A 22,478-nucleotide genomic window follows, 5' to 3' on the forward strand; every position below is an offset into this window, starting at 1 on the left:
CTTCATTACAAAAACAACTGACTGTCAAAGAAGTAATGTAAATAACAACAGTATGAATTAGGATAAGTTGCTGCTCACTGTGTTCAGTGGCAGGCAGGTACATTTAAAGTGCATTCAGAAGTAGACTAAGCTACTTGTCCAAAACTTAGACCGAGCGAGGTGGCGCAGTGGTTAGACACTGGACTCGCATTCGGAAGGACGACGGTTCAATCCTGCGTCCGCCCATCCTGATTTAGGTTTTCCGTGATTTCCCTAAATCACTCCAGGCAAATGCCGGGATGGTTCCTGTGAAAGGGCACGGCCGACTTCCTTCCCCATCCTTCCCTCATCCGATGAGACCGATGACCACGCTGTCTGGTCTCCTTCCCCAAACCAACCAACCAAAACTTAGTCTGCTTTTAAATGTACCACAAGTACCTGCCTGCAACTCAGTGGCTCCTCTCTGGTGAGTAGCATTCAACCCATTTCAGATTATTATTATTATTATTATTATTATTATTATTATGCCAGCTTGGATTTTCCACTGTCTGAAGATGTAAATAATGTATTTGCGCCTACTGCTGCCAGAAACTATATTGGTGCCAATGATAAATCATTCAGTGTGTTTTTGTTTTCATTATGATGAATACTAGAGGATATACTTCTATGCAGTCTCTTGGTGTCAAGTGCATGATTCCATGCATTGCTGAGTGCATAACTCTACATCTACATCTACATACATACTCTGCAATCCACTATTCGGTGCGTGGTAGAGGGTACCTCGTACCACAACTAGCATCTTCTCTCCCTGCTCCACTCGCAAACAGAATGAGGCAAAAATGACTGCCTATCTGCCTCTGTACGAGCCCTAATGTCTCTTATCTTATCCTTGTAGTCTTTCTGCGAAATGTATGTTGGCGGCAGTAAAATTGTACTGCAGTCAGCCTCAAATGCGGGTTCTCTAAATTTCCTCCATAGCGATTCACGAAAAGAACGTCTCCTTTCCTCTGGAGACTCCCACCTGAGTTCCTGAAGCATTTCCGTTACACTCGCATGATGATCAAACCTACCAGTAACAAATCTAGCAGCCCACCTCTGAATTGCCTCTATGTCCTCCCTCAATCCAACCTGATAGGACTCCCAAACGCTTGAGCAGTACTCAAGAATAGGTCACACTAGCGTTCTATAAGCGGTCTCCTTTACTGATGAACCACATCTTCCCAAAATTCTATCAATGAACCGAAGACGACCATCCGCCTTCCCCACAACTGCCATTACATGTTTGTCCCACTTCATATTGCTCTGCAATGTTACCCCCAAATATTCAATCGATGTGACTGTGTCAAGCGCTACACTACTAATGGAGTATTCAAACATTACAGGAGTCTTTTTCCTATTCATCTGCATTAATTTACATTTATCTATATTTAGAGTTAGCTGCATTGCTATCCACCCTATCCAAAAGATCATTTATGTAGATAGAAAACAACAGTGGACCTACCACACTTCCCTGGGGCACTCCAGATGATACCCTCACCTCCGATGAACACTTACCATCGGGGACAACATACTGGGTTCTATTAGTTAAGAAGTCTTCGATCCACTCACATATTTGGGAACCAATCCCATATGCTCGTACCTTAGTTAGGAGTCTGCAGTGGGGCACCGACTCAAACGCTTTCCAGACGTCAAAGAATATGGCATCCGTCTGATACCCTTCATCCATGGTTTGCAAGATATCACGTGAAAAAAGGGCGAGTTGCGTTTCGCAGGAGCGATGCTTTCTAAAGCCGTGCTGATGCATGGACAGCAACTTCTCTGTCTCAAGGAAATTCATTATATTCGAACTGAGAATATGTTTGAGAATCCTGCAACAAACCGATGTTAAGGATATTGGTCTGTAATTTTGAGGATTCGTCCTTCTACCCTTCTTGTATATAGGTGTCACCTGCGCTTTTTTCCAGTTGCTCAGGACTTTATGTTGGGCAAGAGATTTGCGATAAATGCATGCTAAGTAAGAAGCCAATGCAGTAGAGTACTCTCTGTAAAACCGAATTGGAATCCCATCAGCACCTGGTGATTTATTTATTTTCAACCCATTCAGCTGCTTCACAGCCCCAGGGATGTCTATCACTATGTCCTCCATACGGGAATCTGTACGAGACTCAAACGGCGGTATGTTTGTATGATCCTCCTGCGTGAAAGATTTCTCAAATGCTAAATTTAAAATTTCAGCTTTCGTTTTGCTGTCTTCCGTTGCCAGGCCAGACTGATCAGTGATTGACTGGATGGAAGCCTTCAACCCGCTTACCGATTTTATGTAAGACCAGAATTTCCTTGGGTTTTCAGATCTTTTGCTATGGTATGACGGTCGTAATGGTTGAATGCTTCATGCATCGCTCTTTTTACAGCAGCTCGAATCTCTACTAACTTTTGCCTGTCCTCATTCTCCCTATCTTTCTTGTACTGTGAGTGCAACTGCCTTTACTTCCTGAGCATTCTGCGAATTGCGCTGTTAAACCACGGTGGGTCTTTTCCATCTATAACCCACTTTTTCGGCACATACTTGACCAATGCGTGATTTACAATGTGTTTAAAATTTGCCCATAATTCTTCCATGTCCATTGTACCGGAAGTAAATGAAGTCGATTCATTTACTAAGTGGGATGCTAACAACTGCTTAACTGCTCTTTCTAGTAAGAATACTCTCCTAGCCTTCTTGACCGACTTTTTAACTTTCATAACAATAGTCGTAATGACAACAACATGATCACTAATCCCTGTCTCAACACTGACACCATCAATGAGGTCTGGTCTGTTCATGGCTACCAGATCTGAAATATTTCCATTACACGTTGGCTGTCGATTTAGCTGCTCAAGACAGTTTTCGGATAATGTGTTCAAAAGTAATTCACACAACAGCTTGTCTGTACCACCTGTAATGAATCCACTCATATCTCAGTTAAAGTTGGTGACACACATTTTAATTTCCATGGCCTCTTTGATCAATGATTCTCATTAGTTTGAAGTATGGGCTAGAATACATGTTTCCTCAAGCAAGATGTAGTGCTTATTTGTAAGGCTGTATTCTACAAAAGCAGGCATTTATAGATTTTTGTATTTGATGTCCAGTAGACAGCTGTGAAACATTCTGACTAACTGTCCCACTTAACTACTGTCACAGTCATGAGGAATATTGTAAACAACTGGTATGTTGAGACCATGACTATCCTTCATAGGGTGCAACTTCTCTTTGAATTTCTTAGGAGACCAAAAGATGGTCTTATCCTTCATCTGATTCAGACCATCCAGTTTTTTTATATTGCTCCACAGAATAAAAGGAACATTGTGTGGTAGTCTTGTGTTGATTGACTGAGTTTTGGTTTATGTTTCATGTACCTGCTAGCCATTTTTGTCTTAAACTGGCACTTAGATCTTTTTTTTCAGTGCTGAAATGTTTCTCATCCAATGTGCTTGTAGTTCTATGATTCTGAGGTTCAGCAAAGCTCTCTTGTTGTTAGGATGATGGAAACAGTGCCATTTGATATATTAGAAGGAAAATTTTCGATCTTGCTCAACCAGGTCTTCTGTTTAAGTCAGAAAATTATGCCAAGAAGGAAATTCTCATTTAGATTAAATTCACATTAGGGATCCAGAAAATTTGCATCTACTGAGAAATAAAACTTTCATGATCAGAGACTGTCAGGAGACCATATCTCCTGCACCTATCATTACTTATGAAACTGATTTGCCAGTTGTCATGAAGACCATAAACATTGAGCAAGATGAAGCAGTGATAACACATTGGACTCACATTTGGATGGATAGTGGTTCAAATCCAGCCCAGCTCTGATTAACAAAACTTAGCTTTTCAGTGGTTACCCTAAATCTCTTCAAACAATTAATGTATCTAAATCTACCTATCACAACTTCTCTTTAAGAACATTACAAAAGTCACCGTAGGGGAAACGTGAAGTACAGATGAATAAGAACGCAAATAAAGGTAGCCCAGGATATGATCTTCTGGTATGACAATGCAGCTGCTTCCAGAGAGAGTGATATGAGCTTTACAGAATCTGAAAACTTTCTCAGTGCCAAGTATAATGTTGTGATTTCATTCTTCTTGCAAAAGGCTTAGAGACAATGTTGAGTATCTCTTTGATTTTCTGCTTGTTAAACATTGCTAAGTGTATGTCAGAGGAAAGCAAATAATAGATCTTTTAATAAATGGTTTGAAAGCATTCACTGATGCATGTATTAATGAGTTTACATTAAGATGATGTGTTGGTAAGCTGCTGGTAATCCAAGAATTGCTTTTACATGACCCTCTGTGTAATGAAAAAAAGTTATTTGATCACAGCATTTGTGGCAACAGATACTCCACTGCATTTCCATCAGGTCAGTAGATAAAGTTGGGCACAGTCAGAAAAGCTCAATAAAATGTTTGAGACTCTTCAAATGTGATTTCTGTTTAAAGACTGAGCACCAAAATCTCAAAATGAAAGTGTCATCGTTTAGTGACAGTTCAGTTAAGATTACAGATGAAAAGTTAAAACACAGTGAAGAGTACACTGAGAAATTCAAAAAAGTATGCAAAAGAATTTTAGTAATTAAAATAAAACCTTTAAATCATGTTTATAGTTGAGAACACAGGTAAAGCTTTCAACATTTTGGAGAGAGTAGAGTTACAATGCAATGACAAAAGTTTATAGATGCATTATATAATCTCTATGTATCTATGACTGACAGTGATAGTAACAGTAACTTGTCATCAAGAATGGCTACATTCACAAACAGCCATGTTAGCCAGTCTTTCATTTAAATACAAAGAAATTGCAGGATACAAGAGATCAATAACAGAGAAACAGAAAGATTCACATCTCAAAATGGATTCTCTCAGCAAAACTCCTTAGAAGTTGAGAATTCTTGGATATCTTTATCCACTTTTGAGATGAGAAGTCTTACTTGAATAAGGTGATGCTTGTTTCTTCACCTGAACTACTTTGTTCTGAGCATAAATTCATTCTCTAAGGACATCAATGCTAGTCAGATATCAGACCATAAACTCGCTTCTGACCTTTACATTATTATTATTATTATTATTATTATTAAATGAAAGAAACGCACTTAATGTTAATGACTGTATCTTTGTGGATGTAAGCATGTGGATGCATGGGTAGCTCTCCAATCTAAAGACAGCAACTATGTCTTCAATAACAGTGGGACAGAGAGAACATTCAAAAGGCATTTAATCATGTACTCAGATGCTGAAGAATCTTTTAAATTTGCATCAAGGGTCCAAGTATTATATAAGTAACTAAAACATAACAAAACATCGTTGCATCATTTGTAGAATTTCATGGTCATAGCAAGAATATAACTGTAGTAAAATACATAAAAGGAGGATTAACATTAGAATTGTAGTCAGACAGCTAGATGACAATACAGTGTGAGCTTGAAGAATGCTACAGGGCTTAAGCAGGCCAATAGAGAACATCAATGTGGACAAAAGGCAGAGAAGGAGAGTGTAAGATAGATAAGACAGAAGTAAGTCAAGAAGAAAAATTGAGAAATTGTAAAATTGTATTCTATTTTTTTCATTTATTGGTTCATGTGTGTGTCCATTTGCTTCTTTTCTCCCGCGTTTTCAACTGTCTTCATACACCTGGACTCCCATACATTTCATATTTATCTTTCTATGGTTTAGTTAATTATATGTTTGTCTATTATTTATCATTTTCTCTCTCAGTTCCACTTATCTTTTGATTCACATTTCATTGACTTCTGTTTTTAAACTCCTTGAACATGCTTTGTAACAAAAATGCTGTGATCATAAAAGCCGAGTCATACTATTTTCCTCCACTTTGGGAAACAAAATCTTCAGTTAACAGTAAAGGAAACATTTGCTTCGTATTTTGTTGGGTTCATTATGCATTAACATTTTTAATGTACTTCGCATCATTGTCAATTTCTGCACCCTAACTGTAAGGACTGGATTAACAGAATATCTTAGCTTATCAACAGCTGGATGGATTTCTCAGTGGCCAAATACATACTCCCATACTAGTAATATAAATGTAAAATGTATTTCTTACCTATACATGACTAAACCACTGAACCTATTTTGATTAAATGTGGTATGGAGATGGTTTGAGCACTGAGGAAGAATGTAAGATACTTTAGAGTGTGTATAGTATAAGATATTTATTGATTTGGAGAATATCATGTGAATTATGGGAAAATATTTATTATTTGAAAAAGCTGACCTGTATCACATTTGCAAAAATGCTTCTATTCATTGATATGTTCTATGTAACATGATCCAACACAATGAATACAACGCTTATAGAATCCTCGACTTGTTTAATCCATACTTCCATACTAATATTATTAAATGCAAAAGTAACTCTGTCTGTTAAATTTTTGTGACTAAATTGCTGTACAGATTTTGGTGAAATCCCCCCCCCCCCCCCAAAAAAAAAAAAAAAAAAACCTGAGAGGTTGAAATAGGGAATGAATTATCGTTTTCTACATCAGTGAACATAAAACATGTTACAATTATTAAATTTGTTGCATAATATACATGTTGTATAATGTATAGCTACTTCAGTAGCACAGTGCGCCACAGATGCGCACTTCTGCCCATGCCCCTCCTCACACACCATTCAGCAGCGATGCTGTATGTGTCATTGCGTCTTGCATTGTGATAGTCATGGTGGGGGGAGGACAGGAAATTGGGGGGTTACGGGTTACGCACACCCAAACAGGCAGACAAGTGAGGGCAGCTGACATTATTGCATATACAATAGCCTACTTAGTTATCATCACTCGTAACAAAACTACTGATTTGTGAGAGCAACCACAGGTAACAGCTACTTCATTACTAAAGTTTTTAGTGCTTGCGTAAATACTTCTTCATGCTCTACTTGCTGAAAGCTCATATGAATCATTTGGTTTTTTTTCCCAATTTAGGAGGGAAAGCCAATGGAATTTGGTCAGTCAGGAAATCTACAAATACCATTAGCAAATGGAAATATAATGAAGATTCCATTAGCCTCAATTAATATTTCTGAAGAAGTAAACAAAACAGGTATATGGAAACAAGTTAATGAAGGAAATTACAAAGAGAAAGAAGAGAAAAAGAAGAAAAGTCCTAGTAAAAACAGGTAAAAACTTTAACATGTAATTAAGTGATATTATATTTCGAAAAATGCATATTTTTGGAGAGAATTATAATGCATACATGAGAGTAGTCAACCGTTACATGACAATTTTTTGTTTTAGCCTCAGCACCTTGTTTCTTATTTGATATTATTATGATGTATACATGTATATGAAGAACAGTTATTAACTTATTATTTTAACATGTATTCTTGAATACATTATCAGTAAAATGAATACATTATCAGTAAAATATCCTGAGATAAAAGAGGTCTTTCAGTTGGATAGGATGTGTAAACAGTTCTCATGTCCCAAAGAACTGGAGCTTATTACTGTAATTACAGCTGTGAGTGTTATAGCTATCATACTCAGCATTTACTTACAATCACCACAATTTGGCTTAACTTATTGCAATGGACTTGAATACAAAGAGTAGTGGTACTTAAGCATGCAGAACTACCTTAATAAGGATGTGCAGTGCACTTATGGATGATTAAGTGATATGATTCGACTGGTCTAATCTGTATTGTAAAAATTACTTTTGAACTAGATTAACTTTCAAGGAAATGTACTGTTTTCTGAGTTACAAAGAACTGAAAGACTAAAATCCCAGCATTTTGTTTGGTGAAGATATTTGAAGTAGTGCTGAGTGGAAAATGACTGAATGAAGCCTCTCTGAAAGCTTCATTTCTTGGCATATCAATTATAGCTTGGTGAACTACGCTTCCAAGATTTATACTTTTCTCATTCTGTTACAGTAATATGTAAGTTATTAACACCTTTATTCATTATTAAATATTCAGTATACCAAAAAATCTTTGGGGTTACAGACCTCATAAACTAATGAATCAGTGTTTCAAAGAGTGACCTTCATCAGTGTAAGTAATTACTGAGGTAATGCGACATTAACTTTAGTATATATCTTCACTCTGGCCCTATAATTCCTTAAAAGCCACACAAATAATATTTGCAGTATGGCTGAATATCAGGAGTGGTAGGATAGTAACTAATGTTTTTTTTATTGATAAATAAATTGTTAGACAAAATTTTTGGTCATTATTTACCTTCTTGAGGTAAAATATTTAGTACTGCAAATTCGAACACATAAAAGTAAATGTGGCAACACTATCCTAGTTTTTGGAACTGTTTGTTTTGAAAGCTAGAACAGAGTCAAAACTTTTGTTTTTATGTATCTATTGGCAATACTGAACATTTCTGCTCCTGACAGTAAGCTGTGATCAACAGTTGTGTCCTATAAGTTATTACTTTCCTCAGTTGAGTTTGTCATTATTGATTATAATTTACAAGGGAATTTTAGTAGCTCACTTTGGTGAATCAGGAGGAGCAATTTTTGTGATGTGACACTGCACTCGTGCTTGAGATGGATCAGTACAATGTTTTCCTTTGCAGAAATGTTTACAGCCAGATGTTATGAGACAAACTTTGTGGTGCAGTCTGTCTGTATACATGTTGCAGCTTGAAACATAGATGACAGAAGACTGTAGCCATCATTATTGTTCATGTTGGTGGTCCACTAGACTAACTTGCTCTCCTCTCATATCTTTCTTTCTAAGATACAACACTGCCTAGGTAACATGTAACCTCCTCAAGCTATTGATATTTAAACCACTTTCAGTTGTGTATGAATGTTCACAGGAAAGGTTTTATGATTTCAGATCAAATCTTTGAGTGTGCATCTACGAGAGAGGAAACACATAATTGACATTATGATAAGAAACAGATACCTTTCCTAATAATCTGTGCTTATGATAACCAATATGAAATTCATATGTCAGTAAAACATTTAACCTCTGATAAGGAAGGAGGGGGATTCAACCTCCTCAAAATAAAATACTGTTACCCACGACAAGCAGGCGTCACAGTTCATATTGACCAGCTGAAAACAGTTTTTCACCTCATTTGCCTACAATGAAAAGAACAAAATAAGAAAACAAGGAAAGATAAAAACCCAGCTAGCAACATTGAAAACCCACAGTTAAGAAAACTCATTTCCTACCAGGAAGCAACCTTCCAAATGCCCAACCCTGCAGGGTGACACTGATAATCGATGTGCTCATGTGTGTCACAGAGGGCACTAGTGCCACCATATACAAAGTGGGGAAAGTTACAAACATTTTCACATGTATCCAAACAGGGCCGGCCTTAGCCATCCAGGTGCCCCGGGCGAGTCGTCCAGTTGGCGCCCTTTATTGTATAAATAGTGAACCTGGCAGTGCTTTGCAACACGGTATTGGACTGTTTTCTAGAAATCGTCTTAAGTGGTTAATGGCGTCATCTTATGATCATAACATGGTTTTTTCCATCGTAAATTTGAGTATTTTATTTTTTTAAATGGAAATGAAATCCAAATAATCTGAAAGCCCGCTAAGACGCTCCATGTGAGTCTTGTGTAGCCTGTGACGTCAGTCCAGCATGCTGCTGTCGCTGCCGTAACAGTCAGTATAGCAGTGATATATTGTTTGGGCATTCACGTTTTGGGAAATTGTCTAAAAATATTGCGTAGTACTGCACTGTGCATCTACAACAACTCCAGAAAATTGTTTTTGCGTGTTCCAAACAAAGAAAAGATGCGTAAAATGTGGTTGAAACAGGCTCGTGTATCCCAAATATTTCTTTTCTTTTCTGACGCACCCCTGTACTAAAGCGAACAAAACAAAACAAAAATTATTCAAATTGGTCAAGCCATTTCTTTGTTTTGGTGAGACTAACACACAACAATTGATTTTTATATATAGGAGGTAATATGTATAACGAAAAAACACTAATTTTGAATTGGGTACCATATTTTTATTGAATTTAATATAACTGTAAGCCATAAACCTATATTTTCTGTCAGTCATCTGAACACAAAACATATTACGCCTAATGAAAAACAATTATAAACGACTAAAATTTTACTTTTATCGCTTTTCTGTCGGCAAAGTCTCTGATCAGATTAGCAAAGTCCAGGTTTTCTGCAACTTCATTTTCAATGGACAGTGAGGCCAAACTGGTTAGTCTTGTTTGAGACATTGTAGACCGCAAGTACGTTTTTATCAACTTCAGTTTGGAAAAACTGCGTTCGCCGCTTGCGACAGTCACTGGTATTGTTGGCAAAATACGTAACGTTATCCAGATGTTGGGATATAACTCTTGAAGATTATGCTTTTTTATGAAGTTTAAGGCTTCAATAGGCGTTGCCTGGCTGTCTTCGAGATAGTGTTGCAGGTCTAAAATTTCGTCGCACAGCAAATTTCCATCAATATCTGACTTCATGTTGACAGTTAACTTTTCTTGTAATTTAGAACAGCATTGTATTAGTTCTTCTTTATTTTGATTTTTTTAATGTCAAACAAGAAACTCCACGTCGCAGAAAATTCTTGCATCTGTTCAAATCTTTCTTTCATGGATATGTGCACGGTGTCCAACAGTGCATTGAAAAACTCTACTTTAAACTTCTTTTTTGGGTCAGTTATTTGATCATCAACAGCCTCTTCACCCGGCCTGCGTTTAATACGTCTTAATCGCATTTGTGGTTTAAATAATGGCTGCGTATCAAGATCCGAAGCCAGTTCAGTTGCTGTTACAATAGCTTGTTCGAAACCTGTTTGTCTATATGTTTCCAAATAAGAGCAACATTTGTCAAGGATTCCCATAAACTCGACAAAGTTGATTGTGGGTGACTGACTTGCTTTACTCACAACGTTAATTTGAAACAGAACATCATACCATGTCACGAGAGAAACAATGAAGCTGAAGTCTTTTAATTGTCCTCCTAGTGTTGTCGCTTCGTGTGACACCGCAGCATCGTTTTGTTCAGTAGCATCGGCCAAGGAAACCAAAGCGTCATGCATTTCGCATAATTGATAACGAACCGCTTTGACGCTATCAATTCGAGCTTCCCAGCGTGTGTCACTTACATTTTTAAGGGTGTATATCTTCAAATGGTCGGTCAAAATTTTCCATCTATTTACCGATCCAGCAAATAGATTAAACATTTTTTGTAACATTCCGAACAGTGTCACGGATTTTTCTGATGATTTTGCCGCATCACACAATACCAAATTATAACTATGGCATCCACATGGCACAAAAAAAGCTAGTGGATTTAACTTCTTAATTCTGTTCTGGACGCCTTTATTTTTCCCCTTCATGTTCGCGCCGTTATCGTAGCCCTGTCCACTGCAGTCATTAATGTTAAGGTCAAGATCACTCAATGTTTTTAAAATGCTTTCTGTGAGGCCTTCACCGGTTGTATCGTCTATTTGCAGAAATGAGATGGAATGTTCTTTTAAACTTACGCCATCCTCTGTTATGTCGGCGCATCTTAAAAGTTATCGAAAGTTGTTCTTTGTGGCTTATATCTGGAGTACAGTCAGCTATGATTGCATAATACTTTGACATAACGTGTGATGCCATGAGTTCTATTAATTCATTTTGTATATTTTTGCCGCAATAATGGTCAGCCAAATCACCATCCAATGCCAGTCTGACGTGCTCTTCCATGATTGGATCAAACTTTGCCAGTAACTGTACAAGACCTAAGAATTTTCCATTATTTGGGGTAAATAATTTATCTGATAACCCTCTGAATGCCATATTATTTGCAGCCAAATACAAAGTAATGTGCATCAATCTTTGAAGCACATTGCTCCATCGTAAACTTTCTTTAGAAATTAGCTTTTGTTCTTCCTTGTCAATAGTTAATCCAGCTTTAAACCTGATTTCAGCTTCAGTCCATTGAGTAAATGCTTTTTTGTGGCTAGGACTATTTTCATGCAGTTTCAGAGCTTCACTTAAATGTTTCCAATTTCTGAAACCCACAGTGGTAGTCAAATTAGTAGTTGACTTTAAATCAAACATTCGACAACAAAAGCAAAAGACACTGTCGTTTGATACAGAATAAACTAGCCACCGTCGTCTGATAGTTTCTTCGTTTGATAGTTTTCTTGTGTAATGAGTTGAAGAGAAATGACGCCCATCTTCATCTTTTGGAAAGTTATTTAGACATACTTGTGAGGGTCCACATATTATAATGCGATCTATATCTCTAGCATTAAGTACTTTTGGCCACGTACCTACATCAGAAACATTGTATTCTTTTATTGCAAGAACGTTGATACTTTCATCGACCACAGATGTCATGTGTTGATTTTGACTTGGAGAAATATCAGAGGATTCATGCAAAGATGTACTGCGCTGGTCAATTTGATCACCTTCAATAGGTGATTGTATATTTTTTGTGTATAATTGTTCACAGTCTGAAGAAATATTTGCTGATACATGGACTTTTGATTCAATATCTGAAGTATTTGCCTTAGAATTTCCTTTAAGGTACTTATAAATATTCATGTGCTTTTTAGTTTCTTCAAGAACTTTTTCTTTTTCAGCTTTTCTTTTCCGATTTTCTGAACCAGAAAGCTTTTTTTTAATCATTTCCTTCTCTTCTGGCATGATTTAATAATTTGACAAATTATTGCTTGGACACTGCTCTATTTCGCGACCACAATATTCGATCTATAACAAATAAAGAAATTCACCTATCAGTAGACGTAACTAGAAAAAAACCTGAACTGAAAGATAAAAATGTTTTTCGCACCTACCAGAAAATTAAAATGTTGACACACTCACGGCACTCGTTTCACTCACAATTATTCAGCCACGAAAACATGACCGCTGCCTCCGACTCTTACTGACAATTACTGACATGCGGGTGCAAATCGTAGCGCTGCCAACATATGCAGTCTAACAAACATTGTGTGGCGCTGTATTATTTCAGTAAGTTAGGGGAGAATTCTCTATGAATGCAGTGCATGCATTGCATGATCTATTAATTAATGTACATGAGTCATTAAGTCACAAATATTCGATATAAATACATTCGTATTAATTAAATCATAATGTAATGTATATTTCACAGTCTGTATTTTCTTTTATTTGGAGCGACCGGTAGTTTCTGTTGTAAACGAGAGATGGTGCGGCTGCATGGGCTCTTCCTTGTTGCAGTTCTTGAAACAAATAAGAGAGGCGCTTTGGTAGAGCCCGTGCTAGCCCGCGTCAAACATGGATGGTTGCAGACAATACGAAGATTGCATTCAGCATGATTTCTCTTCTGCTACCCCGAATTCATCGCGCATTCGTGAGATTAGCGACGTATGTTGAATGAGACTGAATAATATTTTAGTTTCGCGAAATGGGTGATTGTAAATTGTAATTTTTTTTTTTACATGCGTTTAGTACGTGGCGCCCCTTGGGCCCCGGCGCCCTGGGCGACCGCCCGAGTCGCCCCACCGTAAAGCCGGCGCTGTATCCAAATATCATGAGAATAACTGAGGCCCACATTATGCAGCATACCCACATAAACTGTAAAACCTTCAGCATCAAAGCTGTTACAACCAAATAGACCAGATCCAAGAGCATATAACAGGAAGTCAAGAATCAATAACAAAGCAGTTGAACAACTGTGACATTATGTCCTTGAAAGGCATCAAAGTTTGACAGTATATTGTAATGTGTTAACCCCGCCTGATTGTTGAGGGTGTGTTGGGGTTATAACGGTAGACTCCAAATAATTTAAATCTCTTCCAGAATGTTTAAGGTCTGACCCTTTACTTCTCTGTGTAGGACTTTTAAATTATTAGTTACGCCTGTTACGGAGGGGCCAGATTCACATAAGTGGCTATTTAAAGTAGATTTTGAATTCCTTAGACTCTGGTGTTGTAGGAACCTAATACCAAAACCTCTGCCAATCTGCCCCACATACATGGCAGGACAACTGTCACAACTGATGCAGTATGCACCAGTAGTGTCAACTTTTCACAGACTACCTTCTCTCTATTTACAAGTCTTTGACCAAGATTCTGTGGGATGAAGAATGCTGGCTTTATCTTTTTCATCCTTAACTTTTTGCCTACTTTCTGTTAAGTCCTGCCAAAGTATGGTATTCTATGATAACCAGTGAACTTATCTTCCCCTTCCTACAATGTCTGTCGTATGATTTCATTACCATTTGGCCTCTGCTTTTACGTAGTGTATTCTTTCTTAAGCAGTATCCATTATTAATATTCTTAATCATTGGAATCATATCCACTATCATGTGTAACATGCAGAATACACAGAAATTCTGAGTCATGTGCCTCCTTAGACAGGGGTACACTGTAAAGGTGGACAACATTGACCTAAAAGCTGCCATCACGTACACAAAGGGGTGATTATAATTGTGGTGTAAAACAGTATCTGTCACTGTAACATTTCTAAAAATGTTGTAGTCAGTCCTTGTACCCTATACTGAAATTGTTGAAGTTAAGTAAGGTAACCATCCTCTCACTGTTTTCTTTGGTAAACTGCACCTTTGCATGTATAGCATTCACTTTATCAACAAAATCACAGCATTCCCTCTTAGAACCATTGTACAGTAGAAATATGTTGTCTATGTATCTGCACTATAGTACAATTTTACTAATGTAGGTGTGAAGCAGAGCACCAATATCACTTTCAGACTTACTCATAAATACTTTACTTAGATCTAAAAATTTCTCTATAGGATACAAGGTTGAGTGTGATTTTTAGAGAGGTACAATGATGGATACTGTTATACACTGCAGTCCTATTGACCCTTTTGCATACAAGGTGGCTGCTTTTAAGTGAATTAGAGTTTGATAAATAGAAAAGAGCATTGTTACCTGCAACAGTCAGAAGAGTGCTTCATTGGTGTTGCATATTTTAGCAATTTTGATTGGGGTAAACTTAGGCTGCAATGTTCTTCTTCAGCATGCCAGTGTATAAATGTGTACAGAATCAGCTAAGTGAAAAATCCATGCAGTGTGCACATTTGTTTACATATAAATGCCAAATTAGGAATTTTCCTTTGTGTGTACAAGGTCGTGTGCCAATTTAAAGTTCTACTTTTGCATATTTTATGTTGGCATTGCTTCTGCGGAATCTTCACTGATTGTATCAATACCCATTTGTATTGTGATATATTGTGAAATTTTGAACATTTGCAAGTGCCGTGATAAACTAGTACTATTATCGTCAATTGTAGGCTTAAATTGTGCTCTTTTAAATTTTTTTAGAACAGGCCTATCCTTGTTAAAAACAAACATTCTTTAATTTCTTTGTACAGTTGTGTGAGAAACAGGTTAGTTTGAGAATTTCTGGATGCTTACAAAACTATATTTTCGTAAGTTTCTGATACAAGTGTTTCGGATACATAATTTCTTTCATAGCAAATCAGTATTTGTGGTTCACAGTTCAGCCAAAGAATATATCACCCTTGAATTTCATTGTATATCAGTGCAAATAAATATGTGTTTTTGAGACTTTTCGGAAGCTGGCATCATCCTTTGCATAATCTATGAGCACTTCGTTGCAAATTGGCATTTGTGGTTTAGTTACTGTAGCAGATTTTCTAACTAACATATTAATTCTGTTTTCTCGTTTACTAACAATTATAATTCACATCAAAACATATTAGGAATCTAGTAATTTTTACCACAGGTTCTTGCTTTGCCTTGATAGAAATCTCATTTTTCAATTCTTAAAGGGAATTCACAACTTTTTAGCTCAATAGATCAAAAGATAACCAGTGGGCTTAAGTTAAAGTTATTTCTCCACTGCCTTGTAATACGTTGCACCAGCCAAAATGCAGCCCCATTGCATATACGGTTCTCAAACACTGGATGAGTTGGTTGACTTTCATAAGCAGCTGGAAATCGCCCTGGCCACTGTCAAATGATTGGCAGTTGCTGTGAATTGTTGTGTTGGAAGAGCTCCAGAGAGTCATGTCCCTGTGATACCTGTACCAGAATTACATCAAGTACTATCCTCTCATGTGAATCCTGCCTCCTCTGCAGAAAGTACAGGAGCTGTCATTACCTGTCACATGACTGCAGGTGGCATGTCAATGGTAGATCTAGGCATCCTGTACAGGGTGGACAGAGACCACGGAGGACTCAGGGTGTTGTACCTATCTCCCTAATCAACAAGTTTGAGGCCTTTCACTGAAACTGAAAGTGAGGCAGTGGGCTCACTCCACCTGTTTCAATGAAACCTGTTTCGTTCAGTGTCAGGAGGTGGCAAATGAAAAAGGGTAAGGGGTCTATCAATCATCGACAGTTCAATTGTTTGATGAATGATGGTACCCCTTAGGAAAACTGCAACAAGGGACAGCAAAGGACACCAGCTTCACTCATTGTGTATGCCTGGGAGCCTCATTTAATAGGCTATTTCAGCAGCCATTGAGGGAACAGGGTGCAACCAATTGCAGGTTGTGGCACTCGTTAGAACAAATGATGCCTTTCATCTGGTCTCTGAGGTCATTCTGGGGTCATTCCGGCAACTGGCAGAGAAGGTTGAGAAGGCCAGTCTTGTGTGTGGAGTTTCAATGAAGCTCACAATTTGCAGCATTGTCCACAGAACTGACCATGACCCTTTGCGCTGTTGGGTTGAGAACTGTAGGCTCCCCCTAAATAGGTCAGGTGTGTGGTACACATCACAGGCTGCCACTCAGGTAGCTGACTGTGTGTGGGGTGCACACAAGGGTTTTTCAGATTAGAGGATTCTCCATCCAGTACAGATAACAATAGCTGTAGGAAACCCAGAAGTATCAGTGTAAGATCGAAAGAAATGCCTCCCACAGGTGAGAGAGTTAAAATCCTAATGGTAAACTGCAGAAGCATTCACAACAAAGTGTCATAGTTTTAAGTGCTCATAAAAAGCAGTAAATCTAACATAATACTAGGTACAGAAAGCTGGTAGAAACTTGAAATTGATAGCAGTGAGATTTTCAGGGAGAATTTAAATGTATATCGAAAGGATAGGCAAATGGGAAATGGAGATGGTGTATTTGTTGCAGTAGACGAGAAACTCAGGTCCACCAAGATAGAAATTGAAGCTGCATTTGAGATTGTTTGGGCAAGACTTGGTATCAAGGGTTGATGTAAAATGATAATTGACTCCTCCTGTTGCCCACCAGACTCATCTCCTGATGTTACCAAAAACTTTGAAAACCTCAGTTCACTTGTACTTAAGTTCCCCAGTCATACTGTAATCATCAATCAAGTGGGAAAATTACAGTTTTGTTAGTGGTTAGTGTGATAAGACATCCTGTGAAACTTTACTAAATGCCTTCTCTGAAAACTATATAGAACAGGTACTTAGGAACTCCCACTCATGATGGAAAAATATCGGATCTAATGGCAACAAAAAGACCTGATCTCTTTAAGAATGTCCACATTGAAACTGGTATCAGTGACCATGATGAGTTAGTGGCAACAATAATTACCAAAGCACAAAGAACAACTAAACCAAGCAGAAAGATACAGTGTATGTTCAGTAAACTAGATAAAAAAATTGGTAGTGTCATATCTCAGTGAGAAGATTGAAACTTTCAGCACAGGACAGGAGCATGTAGAGGAACTCTGGTTCAAGTTTAAAAGAATAGTTGACCATGCACTGGTTAGACATGTTCATAATGGGCGGGAACCTGGGCTATTGATAGAGAGATGCCGTAGAAATGCATTTGGTTGTCAAGAGAGCGATGTGTGATGCCTTGAGTGACTACTGTACCTGAATATTGTCGAGTGATCATATCTAAAGCTGTTAGTGGTACCAAAGTTAGTGTTAAAGCCCTATCGAAAGAGACAGGAATTGAAAATGAGGATAGCAAAGAAAAATCAGAAATGCTTAACTCCATTTTCCAGTATTCCTTTACAACAAAAAACCAAGGAGAATTGCCCCAATTTAATCTTCTTACCACTGGAAAGCTGAATGAAATAAGTATTAGTGTCAGTGATGTTGAGATACAGCTGAAATCATTAAAATTAAACAAAGCTCCCGGCCCCGATGGAACTCCTGTCAGGTCCTATGGAGAATCTGTGGCTCAGTTAGCGCCTCTTTTAACTGTAATCAAGTGTAGATCCCTCAAACAAAACAATCTTGCCCAGTTCTTGGCAAAAGGCACAGGCCACACCCATCTACAAGAAGGATAGTAGAAGTGATGATCCACAAAGCGACCGTCCAATTTCCTTGATATCAATTTGTTGTAGAATCTCGTAACGTATTCTGAGCTGAAACATGGTGAGGTATCTTGAACAGAATGACCTCTTCAGTGCCAACCAGCATGGATTTTGAAAATATCAGGCATGTGAAACACAACCCAGTTTGCACTTTTCTCGCATAACATACTGAAAGCTTTGGATCAATGCAACCAGGTAGCTGCAGTATTTCTTGATTTCTGAAAAGCATTTAACTCAGTACCACACCTATGCTTATTGTCAGAAGTACAATCATATGGGGTATCAAGTGAAATCTGTGAGTGGATTGAGTAGTTTTTGATAGGGAGGATGCAGCTTGTTATCCCGAATAGAGAGTCATCATCAGGTGTAGAAGTAACTTCAAGTGTGCCCCACTGAGGTTTGTTGGGACCCATGCTGTTCATGTTGTATATTAATGACCTTGCAAACAATATTAATAGTAAAATCAGGCATTTTGCAGATGATGGAGTTATCTATAATGAAGTACTACCTGAGAGAAGCTGCATAAATATTTAGTCATATCTTGATACAATTTCAGCATGATGAAAATATTGGCACCTTGTTCTAAATGTTCAGAAATGTAAAATTTTGCACTTCACAAAATGAAAAACAAACATAGTATCCCATAACTATAACATCAATTAGCCACTGTTGGTATCAGCCAACTCATACAAATACCTGGGTGTAACATTTTGTGGGGATATGAAATGGCATTATCACACAGGTTCAGTCGTGAGTAAAGCAGATGGTAGACTTCAGTTTATTGGTAGAATACTGGGGAAGTTCAATCAGTCTGCAAAGGAGATTGCTTACAAGTCACTCATGTGATCCATTCTAAAATATTGCTCAACTGTGTGGGACCCATACCATATAGGTCTAGCAGGGGATGTTGAACGTATACAGAGAAGAGCGGCACAAATGGTCATAGGTTTGTTTAATGATGACACAATGCCATAGAGATACAAAGGAACTGGAAGACTCTCGAAGATTGACGTAAACTACCCCAAGGATGCTGGCTTACGAAGTTTCAAGAACCGGCTTTAAATGATTTCTCTAGGAATGTACTACAACTCTGTCTGCCCTTGAGTCTGGTCTATCTGGTTTTAAAAGATTTGTATGGTGAAGTATTTTGTAGTTTGTATGATTATGCCATGTAACAGGGGCCTCAATCATTCTCATGATATTTGGATATGTGTGAAAATATTTGTAACTTTCCCTGCCATGTGTATGGTAGTTTAAGAGCCCTCCAACAGACACATGAGCGAACTGACTATCACTTAGCCCTATACACGGTGAGGCGATTGGAAGATTGCTGTCCACCGCGTCCTGATATGAAGTGAGTTTTCATAGCCATGGGCTTTCAGTGTTGTTAGCTGGGGCTTTTGCTTTTTCTTGTTTTCTTATTTTGCTCTGTTCTTTGTAAGTAAACAAGCTTTTAACATGTCAGTTTTTCATCTGGTCAATTTGAACTATTATGCCCTGCATGTTGCGGGTAACAGTATTTTATTTTGAGGAGATTGAGTCATCCCCCTTCCCATACCAGGGCTTAAATGTTTTACTGATGTATGAGCGTTCCACATTGGTTGTTACGAGCATAGATTATTAGGACAGGTATTTGTTTTATCTTACTGTTGATTGTATGTTTCCTACCTTGTAGACATACACCTGGAGATGTGATTCAATATCACAAAACCAGTCATGTTCCTATAAAAGTTAAAGTATGGCTGAAAGTAGTTTATTTCAGAAACATGGATTACTTCAGCTGCAGTTTCCCTCAGCAGGAAAGTGTATTCATATTTACATTTATTCTGATATTTTGGCACTGCAGATTTATTATGTTATCTGAGCCATGCATAAAATTTTTACCTCTTCTCCATAGCACCATATGACAAAAAAAATATCAAGTTAACAAAGCCAGCATTTTTATTGCAGCAGCATGGCACAAAGTGCTGATTCATTCGATGCTTTCATGAAGAACAGCTTGCTTAATGTAAAAGTGTACAGGCCACCAAGTGGTACACCAGGATGACCACAGTCTACAAAGTGCTTATCAGCGCCTATAGATACTTGTGCATTACATCACACCTCTACCCCCAGTAGAACAGTTTCATATTACATAAGTTGAAATAGAGTACTCACCAAAATGTGATGCGGACTACATAAAACTGGAACTGCAGAAGCTGCGTACCTCTTCAGAGCAAACTGATTTAGTGGAGAAACCATCAATGATAATCATGCCCACTAAAAATGAGTTACATACAGAGTAGAGAAATTGGAATAATTGTGTATCACTCTTCTAGCCCTCATGCAGGAAACTACAAACCACGTGGGCAAAATTCTGCACCAGATGGGCAGTAAAGCAATCTACCACAGCAAAAAAAAAATTATACAAGGTGTACAACTTTGCTTCCGCCATTTCTTCCCCAACATTTGAGGCTTTAATGAAACAAATTAGTTACACATGTATCATTCAAAGTATTTTCCATTGCTGGCCACTACTTTCTCCCATCTTTCAGGCAGTGTACAAATCCTGCGTCGAAAAAATTGTTCATCTTTTGAAGCGATCCACGAATCAATCCAATTTGTGACTTCTTCATGAGATCGGAAATGTTGGTCAGCCAGGCCTTGTGCCATTGATCTTAACAGGTGATAGTCAGAGGGAGAAATGTCTGGAGAAGACGGTGGGTGGGGTAGGACTTCCCATTTTAATGTTTCTGAGTGCATTTTGACCTCTTTTGCAATGTGTGGTCGAGCGTTGTCATGCTGCAAAATCACTTTATTGTGCCTCATGCTGTATTTCGGCCATTTGTGTTTTAATGCTCTGCTCAGATGCATTAATTGCATTCGATAATGAGCACCTGTGATTGTTTCACTTGGTTTTAACACTTCATAGTACATGATGCCAAGATGGTCCCACCAAATGCAGAGCATGATCTTGGAGCCTTGAATATTCGGTTTGGCAGTTGACGTGGAGTCATGGCCGGGATATCCCCATGATTTTTTGCAATTAGGGTTATCATAATGAACTCATTTTTCGTCCCTGGTCACAATGTGGTGCAGAAATCACTTCGGTTTTTGCCACTGAAGCAACTGTTTACAAACACCGCTCAACGTCTCTTGGTTTCAGCTCACAAGGGATCCAAGTTCCTTCTTTCTGAATCATGCCCAAAGCCTTGAGACATTTTGAAATGGCTTGCTGTGTCACTCCCACTAATCGTGCCAATTCTTCTTGAGTTTGATGCGAGTCTTCTTTCAGCAATGTCTCCAATTCTGCATCTTCGAAAACATTCTCTCTTTCACCACTGTGGCGGTCTACGATGTTAATATCACTGTTCTTGAAACATTGAAACCACTCATGACACGTTCTTTCACTAATAGTGTCCTTACCATATGTACTTGAGAGCATTCAATGAGACTCAGCCACTGTTTTCTTCATATTGAAACAAAACAGTAACACCTCGTGCAAATGACGAGAATTAGTGTTGTAAACTGACATTTTCAAACAAGAACAACTTTATGATGCAGACACAAATCAACTAATGTTTGGAGGAGGTTATGTTAACTGAGTTCCAGGCTAACTGCCTGACATTTGCAATCTGTTTCTTTCAACCGCTACTTACCGTTGTTACAACCTATCGGCAAATGGCAGAAGCAAAGTTGTACACCTTGTAAACTTTTTGAGGTCAGCCATAGATGTTGCTTTTGTGATTACTGCAGATTATTGTACTTCATAGAGAGCAATAAACTGTCAGAATGTTGCTAAAGAAGCACAAATGTCATACATGGCTTCGACAACACAGTTTATCCACAGTGTCAGAATACCAAAATGAATGCAGAAACTTGTATAGTTTTTGAAGGCTTGTGTAATCTTTAGATGGTCATTTACCATCAAAAGAAAAATAAGAGAAGTGACCAATACAGTCAAGCAGCCTACTATCATGAACCAACCTTAATGATGGTTGTAAGTAATTATTGTCTTGGCTGTGTGCAGTAACCAGCATAGACACTGACTACACTCGCATGGTTGCCCTGTAAAGCACAGCCATTAACACTTAGGGGAAGGCACACAGTGTACTGACCCCGGCAACATAACAGCCACCAAACATCACAGGAGCAACACTGTGTCACAAAAATAACTCTTTCCTTAATCTATAAATGTGTGTCAATAAAATTCCATCTCAAATCCCAGTCAGTGAAGAACATCAGCTCACTATGTTTCCATTGTTGACTTTTATTTACACTTCTTATAAGAAATTATCAAGATAGGAGCAAATACAGGATGTTGAATTTGCATTGCCCCAG

The 22,478-nt window shown here is 38.0% G+C and overlaps 1 protein-coding gene across 8 annotated transcripts in view; it reads left to right on the plus strand.

The window, feature by feature from the left end:
* The window catches only part of LOC124777617 (sodium bicarbonate cotransporter 3), a 960,712-nt gene that overhangs the window by 897,329 nt on the left and 40,905 nt on the right, over positions 1-22,478 (plus strand). For all 8 annotated transcript variants that reach the window (XR_007015757.1, XM_047253082.1, XM_047253080.1 and 5 more), the window contains one exon: positions 6,952-7,145. Coding sequence is in view for 7 of the 8 variants with exons in the window: in XM_047253082.1 (XP_047109038.1) it covers positions 6,952-7,145 (194 nt within the window). In the remaining variant the exon portion in view is untranslated. The remainder of the gene's footprint in view (positions 1-6,951; positions 7,146-22,478) is intronic.

This window comes from Schistocerca piceifrons, chromosome 2 (genome assembly GCF_021461385.2).
Source record: "Schistocerca piceifrons isolate TAMUIC-IGC-003096 chromosome 2, iqSchPice1.1, whole genome shotgun sequence".
Lineage (NCBI taxonomy): Eukaryota > Metazoa > Arthropoda > Insecta > Orthoptera > Acrididae > Schistocerca > Schistocerca piceifrons.